The 8719-nt window shown below is 62.8% G+C and overlaps 1 protein-coding gene and 1 long non-coding RNA gene across 3 annotated transcripts; one reads left to right on the top strand and one right to left on the bottom strand.

Annotated features, from left to right (window-relative positions):
- Positions 1-938: 938 nt before the first annotated feature.
- On the bottom strand, positions 939-3444 carry FUT7 (fucosyltransferase 7). 2 transcript variants are annotated; one of them, XM_005580355.5, is made up of 3 exons: positions 3199-3444; positions 2605-2744; positions 939-2463 (listed from the first exon to the last, which is right to left on the bottom strand). In XM_005580355.5, exons 2-3 carry the CDS (start codon positions 2615-2617, stop codon positions 1448-1450), a joined length of 1029 nt encoding a protein of 342 aa, XP_005580412.3. In that variant the 5' UTR covers positions 2618-2744; positions 3199-3444; the 3' UTR covers positions 939-1447. The 2 variants fall into 2 exon arrangements, with proteins under 2 accessions (XP_005580412.3, XP_073872059.1); XM_074015958.1 differs by having other exon boundaries at positions 939-2299.
- LOC141408573 (uncharacterized) lies at positions 3178-7965 on the top strand. Its single transcript, XR_012424070.1, has 2 exons — positions 3178-3856; positions 5954-7965. It is a non-coding gene; the product is annotated as an uncharacterized lncRNA (long non-coding RNA).
- Positions 7966-8719: the final 754 nt, after the last annotated feature.

Genomic DNA, 8719 nt, shown 5'->3' with positions numbered 1-8719 from the left:
CTCCCACCCCAGCCCGCAGCCTCAGGACACTTGCTTTTCCCTGCTTAGTCCACAGGGCTAGGTCAGGGCAGGAAGCTACTAGCAGGTGTTTCCCACAAGCCACAGCCATGGGTGAGGGGGGCTTCCTGCCCTCAACCTGCCCACCCCGACCTGGGGTAGGGACAAGCCCAGTGCCCCGCCCCCGGGGGCTTGGCCTGTTGAGTCCCTGGTCAGCACCACCCGTGGGTTGGCCTCCCTCCTCCTCGCCCCACTCCCCACCGGCCACTACAGGGGCTCCCTGGCTGCAGCCGCATCCCCAGTGCCTCCCCAGCACTTGCCACCAGAGGGAGCTCCAGGGCACAGGTCAGACCCTGTCACCCAGGACATTCTCCAGCCTGCGGACCTGGCAGATGGACGCTTTCAGCCTGGCCAGTCCTCTGAAGTCTGTTCCCTACCCTTCCCCAACCTTGGCCTGTTTCTGGTTTTTGTTTTGAGACAGGATCTCATTCTGTTGCCCAGGCTGGAGTGCCATGGTGTGATCCCGGTTCACTGAAGCTTCAACCTCCTGGGCTCAAGCCATCCTCTCACCTCAGTATCCCAAGTAGGTGGGACCACAGGCGTGACCCACCACGTCCTGCTAATTCTTGTATTTTGGGTAGAGATGAGGTTTCACTACACTGCCCAGGCTGGTCTTGAATTCTTGGGCTCATCGCCTTGGCCTTTTGGGGGCCACGGAAGGCTGTCTGTTAAGGGGCCGTTTGGTGGAGGCTGTAGGAACTGGAGGAGCCAGCGGGCAGCCCGGCACAGGGAGAGCTCTCAGATGGAGGGTGAGCAAAAGCCCTGAGGTCAGGAGACAGGATCCCCGGTGGGGAACAAGCAGCCCCATGGCTGTGGGGGCGACATGTCAGGGAGGGCAGACACAGGTTCTGTGGCCCTGCACGGAGGTGATCCACGAGGCACTGGTCAGACCTTTATTGTCCACCGCCCTCCCTCCCTAAACCCAGAACAAGCTGGTTTGCTCCCCGTGGTCTCCTGGGCCCCGCCCCAGCCTACCACAGGGACCTCAGAACTGTGGATGTGCCAGGGACCCGTGCCTCTGCTACAGAGGAAGTTTGGGGTCCCAGGTTTGGCCCCCACAAACTGCAGCCTGGGGTGTCCCCAGCCCCAAGGGCCCTGCCTTTTACCCTCTTCCAGCGAGGCCTTGACCCACCCAAGATCTGTTCAGGGTGGAGAGGGTCCTCCTCAGCCTTTCCCCTCCCGTCTGCCGCAGTGGGCACCCGTTACCTCCCTCCTGCCCTCACCTCCTCTGCCTGCTCCAGTGCCTACCTGCACCCCCCACCCCTGCTTCCTGACCTCTGTCCCCAGCCTCCTGTTAGCCCGCTGCTTGCCAGTAAGGGCCGGATGCCTGGTGGTTTGATTTCGACACCCAGCCCTTCCACCCACACCCACCTCCCCCGGCCAGCAGAGCTCAGGCCTGAAACCATCCCTCAAGGTCCTCATAGACCTGGTTGCGGGGCAGGTGCGGGTAGCGGTCACAGATGGCACAGAAGCGCTCCCGCCAGTCGGTGAAGAGTCGCACGCGCAGCCTGTCACGCCAGGCAAAGAAGCGTCGGTATCGGCTCTCATTCATGCCCGTGAGGAAAGCCGCCAGCTCTTGGGCTGAGCCAAAGTCATCCACATGTACGAAGGCGTCGGCCGGTGCGAAGGCCTCGTAGGTGGCCCGTGGGGGCCCCAGCACCACCGGCACAGTGCCAGCCACAAGTGCATTGCGCCAGAATTTCTCTGTAATGTAGTCACGGTGCTGAGAGTTCTCAAAGGACAGGTAGAAGCGGTACCGGGCCACGGTGGGCACCAGGCAGCTGGTGCACAGCGGCCGTCCATTGGCACGGCCAAAGACGTCCACCCGCAGGTGAGGCGCCAGCTGCCGGTACAGCCTGGCACGCAGCTGCCGCTCCTGGAAGTTGCTGACCACCCAGGCGGCCACCCTGCTCTTGGTTGGCAGTGGTGGCAAGGGCCCCGAGTGGGGCTCCAGGCGGCCATAGGGCACAAAGATGTCCGAGTCACGCCGGTAGCTCAGCACCCAGTTGAAGATGCCTCGGAGGCGGCTGAGGCCGTGGGTGTGGCTAGGTGACTCCATGGAGGCCCACACCCAGGGCTGTCCTTGTGGCCGCTGGGCCAGGGGCAGGTGGGACCGCCGGGTCTGCAGCTCGCGGTGGTGGAAGACCACGGCGTCGGCGCTGGCCAGCAGGCTTCGGTTGGCACTCAGGTGGCAGCGGGTGATGCCGTAGCGGGTGCAGGTGTCGCCCGGCAGCTCTGGGGGCTGGTCAGTGAAGGGCCAGTGCCAGACAAGGATGGTGATTGTGGGCTGGGGTGCCGGGGTACCCCGAGGGGCTGACCCCAGCAGCCACAGGAGCCAGAAGGCAGCGAGCAGAGCCACCCCGGCCAGGCCCCCCGAGCCCCGCAGCCTCCGGGTGGGGCCGTGCCCTGCAGCAGCACAAGGGAGGGGAGGCTCTGTCACTTGGGCTCAGGGACACCCAACCGCCCCACTCAGCGTCACCCCCATCCTCCCCTCCCAGACTGCCTAGCTCTCCCCAGCCCGGGCTTTCCCCAGGGCCAGACACTCACCAGCATTATTCATCCACGGTCTCCCAGAATCAGTCAGCTAAGACACCCGAGATTCTCAAATCACAGCAGCCGCCAGAGATGCCCTGAAATCACAGCTGCGCCCTGGCTCAGCCCCGCCTGGAACTGTGCTCCTTTTATCTCTGCCCAAGGTGAGGGAACTCAGGGGACCTTCCTGCTCCTGCCCCGCCCCTGCCCCCACAACCTTTGGCATCAACCACTGTCCCCACCCCCATCTCGGGGACTTGCTAGTCCTGGGGCTGCTGGGAGGGGTACAGCCACAAGAGGGGTGCCAAGCCAGGCCAATACGACGCCCCCCCAGCCCACCCCACTGGTCTCCAGAGAGGCCCAGAGATGTCCAGCTGGGCAGGCAGAGGATGGGGAGGCACAGGCAGGCTTGGCCTAGGGCAGGGAAGGCCCAGGTGCGGGCACCCTGAGCGGAGATGGCCCCCCAGCCCCCACCCAGCTACCCAGGCCTGGGCGCTGCAGACAGCGAGCACACTTCCCCAGAGGGCCAGATGGCTCCTCCCACCGCAGGATCACCCACTTCCCCCAGCTCACCACCAGCTGGGCCCTGGTCTCCCAGGAGAATCTTACACATTGCAGATGTGCTGTGCTCAGCTCTTCGCCAGAGGCTACGGCTCCCAATTGGGCCACCCCACCCCACTCTGCCACCTCTGCCATCTAGGAACCCAGACGCCCGGAGAGGAGGTCTGTCCTGGGGCCCTTAGCCTTCTCACAGGAGCCCAGCGCGTGCCTGCAAGGGCCTGGTCCCAGAGTGAACTGTGGATGGAGGCTGCTTTCTCCTTTTCCCTGTCCAGATCCATGCCCATAGACGCCTCTGACTATAGGCTAGGCCCGGGGTCCCTTCCTCCAGGCTGCAGCAGAGGGGCTTTCCAGGCTGGAAAGGAAAGGAGTCCTTTTGTCCCTGACGCAAGCAGGCTGGGGGCTGGCACCCGCTCCAGGAAGAGGACAGGACCCAGCTTGAAGAGTCCCTGCTTCCTCTAGCCAGGGCCTGGAGCCTCGGGGCCAGGTTCCTTCTACACCAGCCCATGTTGGGCGTCAGCCAGGCTGGGATGGCCCTGCAGGGTCACCCTGACCCCCAGCCAACACCCCGCTCTCAGCCACAGTGGCAGGCTCCATCAGCTTCACCCCAACCAGATGGCCGCTCTGCTGCAAAGGACCTTGGGTGGTCCCAGGCACGGACAGACCCAGCCCTCATGCCCAATGTGATGTCCTGGAGATCTCAGTGCAGGTCAGGCTTGGTTTGTTTGTTTGTTTGTTTGTTTGTTTGTTTTCTGAGAAGGAGTCTTGCACTATCGCCCAGGCTGCAATCCCAGCCCTTTGGGAGTCAGGATCAAGTGGTGTGATCTCGGCTCACTGCAACCTCCACCTCCCGGGTCCAAGCGATTCTCCTGTCTCAGACTCCCGAGTAGCTGAGATTACAGGCGCCCGCCACCACGCCCAGCTAATTTTTGTATTTTTAGTAGAGATGGGGTTTTCCCATGTTGGCCAGGCTGGTCTTGAACTCCTGACTTCAGATGATCCACAAGCCTCGGCCTCCCAAAGTGCTTGGATTCCAGGCGTGAGCCACCGTGCCCAGCCAAGTTTGCTTTTTTGTGTGTGGGTTTTTGTTTCTTGGTTTTTGTTTTTTTTTGAGACAGGGCCTTGCTCTGTTGCCCAGACTGGAGTGCAGTGGTGCAGTCACGGTTCACTGCTGCCTCAATCTCCTGGGTTCAAGCAATGCTCCCACCTCAGCCTCCCAAGTAGCTGGGTCTATGGGTGTGCATCACCATGCCTGGTTAATTTTTTAAAATTTTTTGTAGAGACAGAGTCTTGCTATGTTGTCCAGGCTGGTTTCAAACTCCTGGGCTCAAGCAATCCTCCCACCTCGGCCTCCCAGAACGCTGGGATTCCAGGAATGAGGACGTGTCTGTCCTGTCAGGTCCTTTGAGGGCTCAGATCGTGTGTCCTGGGAGGAATGGCAACCATGAACTGTTGTCCAGGCCTTTACCCCTCCGAGGGGCCTGCCTCCCACCACCCCGTCCCTGTCCTGTTGTACTCTAGGGCCCCAGGGGCTGCTGGCCTCTCCCCGGCCCCACAGTGAGTACGAGGCTGCCTTGGGAGGGGAACCAGGCAGCTGGAGACTGAAGTGGGAGGATCCCACTGTGGGGACAGAGGCAAGACTGGGACAGGGTGGTAGTCAGAGGCCCCCACCCCTGTGGCCCAGTGTAGCCTCCGAGCTGAGCTGTGCTGCGGAACTTGTGCAACGGCTAGAGGGAGGAAGGCTGGAGGGAGGGGGGCTGGAGGGAGGGGGACTGGAGGAAGGGGGTTTGGAGGGAGGGGGCCTTGGAGGGAGGGGGCTGGAAGGAGGGGGGCTGGAGGGAGGAACTTGGAGGGAGGGGGCTTGAAGGGGGGACTGGAGGGAGGAGAGCTGGAGGGAGGGGCTTTGGAGGCAGGAGGGATTGAAGGGAGGGAGGCTGGAGGGGGGGGGCTGGAGGAAGGGGGTTTGGAGGGAGGGGGGCTGGAGGGAGGAGGCTTGGAGGGAGGGGGGCTTGGAGAGAGGGGGACTTTCAGGGAGGGAGGTTGGGGGGGCTGGAGGGAGGGGGCTTGAAGGGTGGGGGGCTTGAAGGGAGGGGGCTGGAGGGAGGGGAGCTTGGAGGGAGGGGGGCTTGAAGGGAGGGGTTCCTGTGGGTGTCATGGGAAACTGTCAGCACCTGAGCTGCTTGGTTTAGGGGCTGGCACCAGAGTGGGCAGCCGCCTCCCGCCCCTCCCTTCCAGCCCCCCATGTTTTGGGTGATGACCACAGTGGCACCTGGGCCTTTAATCCCACCCCAGCATACTTTTCTGGCAGGGAGCCCCCGGGGAGCCACACCTTGGCTTCAGCCTCACGCCACCCCACCTCTTCTCCCTGCAACGGGCACCCGGTGGCAGCTCCTGCAGGAAGGAGGCTGTCCTGCCACACCTGCGGGTGACCCGGCCTCTGGCTGCCAGAGCCCGCCATCCTTCCTGTTTGTGCTGCCAGGCTGGCAGGGTCCCTCGCCACCGACCTCAGCCGCAGCCAGTCTGCTCCCTTCCTGAGTGGATTTGCAGGAGCCTCCCCCACCCTCTGCCCCTAGCTTGCTCCTCCTTGAGGACCCTGGGCAGGGTGGCTGCCATGGGGCCCAGCTGTGCGTGGGAACCTGCGAGCTGGCAAACGGGGCTCGGGGGTTTTGCCCAGAAATGGGTCAGAACGAAAGCCTCTCAGAGGAAAGAAAAGGGCATGAGTCAAAGAGAAAGTTGGGGGGGTAGGGGCTCCTCCTCATCTCACCCCACCCAGGCCTCCTGACTCCCTGGGTTTGTGTGGACCCAGGCAGGCAGCCAACCCCAGCTCCGTGGTCTGTGGGCATCGTGATGATCAGGACACAAGCTCTTCCCAGCTGAGCCTTCACTGTGGGCCAGCTTCCCAGTGGATGACCACGGAAGAGGCCTCAACCCAGTGGGCCCCACTCCAGACCAAGAGCAGACCACTGGCCAGTGCCCCCCGCAGACAGCGGCACCTAGGGCAGCAGCAAGGTGAGGGGCACCCAGCCTCAGCCCGAGGGGCGCCTCAGAGAGCGGACTGAGCCTGGCTGTCTCCCTGATCCCTCACCTGCTTCACCGGGTTGGCTTGAGCGAGGCAGTCCAGATGCGTGTCTCGAGCGCCCCCTGGTGGTGTGCTGCAAAGCTACATGGCCCCGGCGAGAAGGGAGCCGGCCCTTCATCCTCAGTAACAAGGTAGAACCGGGGGCTGGAGACACCCTCCGACCCCGCCTTTGGAAAGGTAGGTGGGTGCACGGAGCCTGGCAGGTGGCCAAGGGGACCCCCAAGTGGAGGGACTGGTCGAGGAGCAGCACGGGGTGGTGCAGCGGGTGAGCCCAGCACCTCCCCTCCCACTTTCGTCCCATCGAGCCCCAGGACGTTGGGGGGATCACGTCTGTGTCCTTGTTCTCCCCCAGGTGGAGCTGCTGGGTGGGGCTCTGGTCCTCCAGGGACCCACTCTGCGCCCCAAGTTTTGCCCTGACCCGCTCCTCTGTGTTGCGTGGCTGTAGGGGAGGGCTGCAGCCAGGGACTCTGCACCTGGGGCCGGCGCACCCAGCCTCCCAGAGCCAGAAGCTGGGGAGGTCCTCGCTTCCTAGGGTGTCGGCTCGGGGATCACGTGCCCCACATTCTGGGCCAAGCATGGTCCTGCCCCAGCATCTTGCTGGGTTGGGGGCATCTCCGCATAGATGAGTGCCACCCCAGGTTCTCTGCCGGGGTCTGGGCATGTCACCCTTGGGTATCTGTGCTCAGGAGGTCACCAGGTGTGGGCAGGGCACCAAGTGGGGAGGTAGCTGAGGCTGGAAGACACACATCAGTGCCCCGCTGGGCTTTCTCAAGTGGGAACTGCAGAGGGGGCTGGGCTGCCGGGCCAGGGTTAGCAGGCTCAGGCGGGCTCAGGGCTCAGAGTCAAGCCAGAAACCACGGTGAAGTCTGCCTCTTGCTGCCACCAGGGCCCTGGGACAGGGATAGCAACAGCAGAAGGTAAAGTGGAAAGGAAGTAATGGGACCCCAGGCAAGGCTGAGCCAGGTCCCAAGCCCAGGATTGGGGTCTCCAGAGTCCCTGGGGGTCCCCACATGGCAGCTCACCCACAGCCTGGGGCCTATGGGAGCAAGGGGGCTCCTGATGGCTGGGGGCAGGAGCTTGGACAAAGTTGAAGGCCGTCTGTCTGAATTGGCCGGGGGCCAACGAAAGCGAAAAAGCTGGCGTGGCGGCTTATGCCTGTAATCCCACTTTGGGAGGCCAAGGCAGGTGGATCACCTGAGGTCAGGAGTTCGAGACCAGCTGGCCAACATAGTGAAACCCCGTCTCCACTAAAAATACAGCAATTAGCCAGGTGTGGTGGCGTGCACCTGTAATCCCAGCTACTCAGGAGGCTGAGGCAGGAGAATCGCTTGAACCTGGGAGATGGAGATTGCAGATAGCCAACATCGTATCACTGCACTCCAGCCTGGGTGACAGAGTGAGAGTCTGTCTCAAAAAAAAAAAAAGGCCGGGCGCGGTGGCTGAAGCCTGTAATCCCAGCACTTTGGGAGGCCGAGACGGGCGGATCATGAAGTCACAAGCTCAAGACCATCCTGGCTAACTCGGTGAAACCCCGTCTCTACTAAAAAATACAAAAAACTAGCCAGGCGAGGTGGCGGGCGCCTGTCGTCCCAGCTACTCAGGAGGCTGAGGCAGGAGAATGGCATGAACCCGGGAGGCGGAGCTTGCAGTGAGCTGAGATCCGGCCACTGTACTCCAGCCTGGGCGACAGAGCGAGACACCGTCTCAAAAAAAAAAAAAAAAAAAAAAAAATCCAAAAAGGCGAGTGGGCAGCAGGGTGCTGGGCTGCATGGGGGCCTGTGCCGCAACCGGAGGACCCCAGCCCCCTGCCAATCCTTCCCTAGCTCAGGCCCACCGGTTCCCTTCTCATGCAGCTGCTCTGGGAGGAAGTCCCTCCTTGCCAATCCCTGAGAGAATGGGCAGCAGGGACCATGGGGACAGGTTGGGGACCCCAAGAAGAGGAACACACTAGGAGGCTGCTCTGGGGACCCTGGGTCAGGCCAGCAGGACAGGTGAGTGTTGTGACCTGAGGGACTGACTGTGGAGTTCCAGGGGAGCCTCCTAGCCAGTGACACACTGGCCTGGGCCAGACACTGCCCTGTGCCCTTGAGTGACGCCCGGGCCTCTCTGCACCTGCCTGCTTTACCTGTGGCTAATGGTTTAGAGTGAAGGACAGTGGGCATGGGCGTGGGCGTGCCGCGTGGGCTCAGCGTCCACCCTGCCCCATGCACGCACCCATCACACCAGGGCCCACACACAGGCTCCCATCACACCCTGCCCATCACAGCAGTGCCCAGAGGGCCACGGAGGCTTCCAGCTGAGGGCCAGCCCAAGGTCACAGTCAAGGAGTGAGAGGTGAGGGTCAAGGGGGCTTCCTGGTCTGGGTGGGCTCTGGCCCCCAAAACACGTTGCTTAGGTCAAGCCAGTCTCCCCCAGCAGAGGTGAGCAATTTTCCCCCAGTCTGCCGGACCCACCCTTTCTCCAGGGACTGTGCCCAGTGGGTCTTATCTTCGC

Source organism: Macaca fascicularis, chromosome 15 (genome assembly GCF_037993035.2).
Source record: "Macaca fascicularis isolate 582-1 chromosome 15, T2T-MFA8v1.1".
Taxonomy (NCBI): domain Eukaryota; kingdom Metazoa; phylum Chordata; class Mammalia; order Primates; family Cercopithecidae; genus Macaca; species Macaca fascicularis.
The sequence above is the reverse complement of the archived record's forward strand: the minus strand, read 5'-3'. Positions and strand labels throughout refer to the sequence as shown.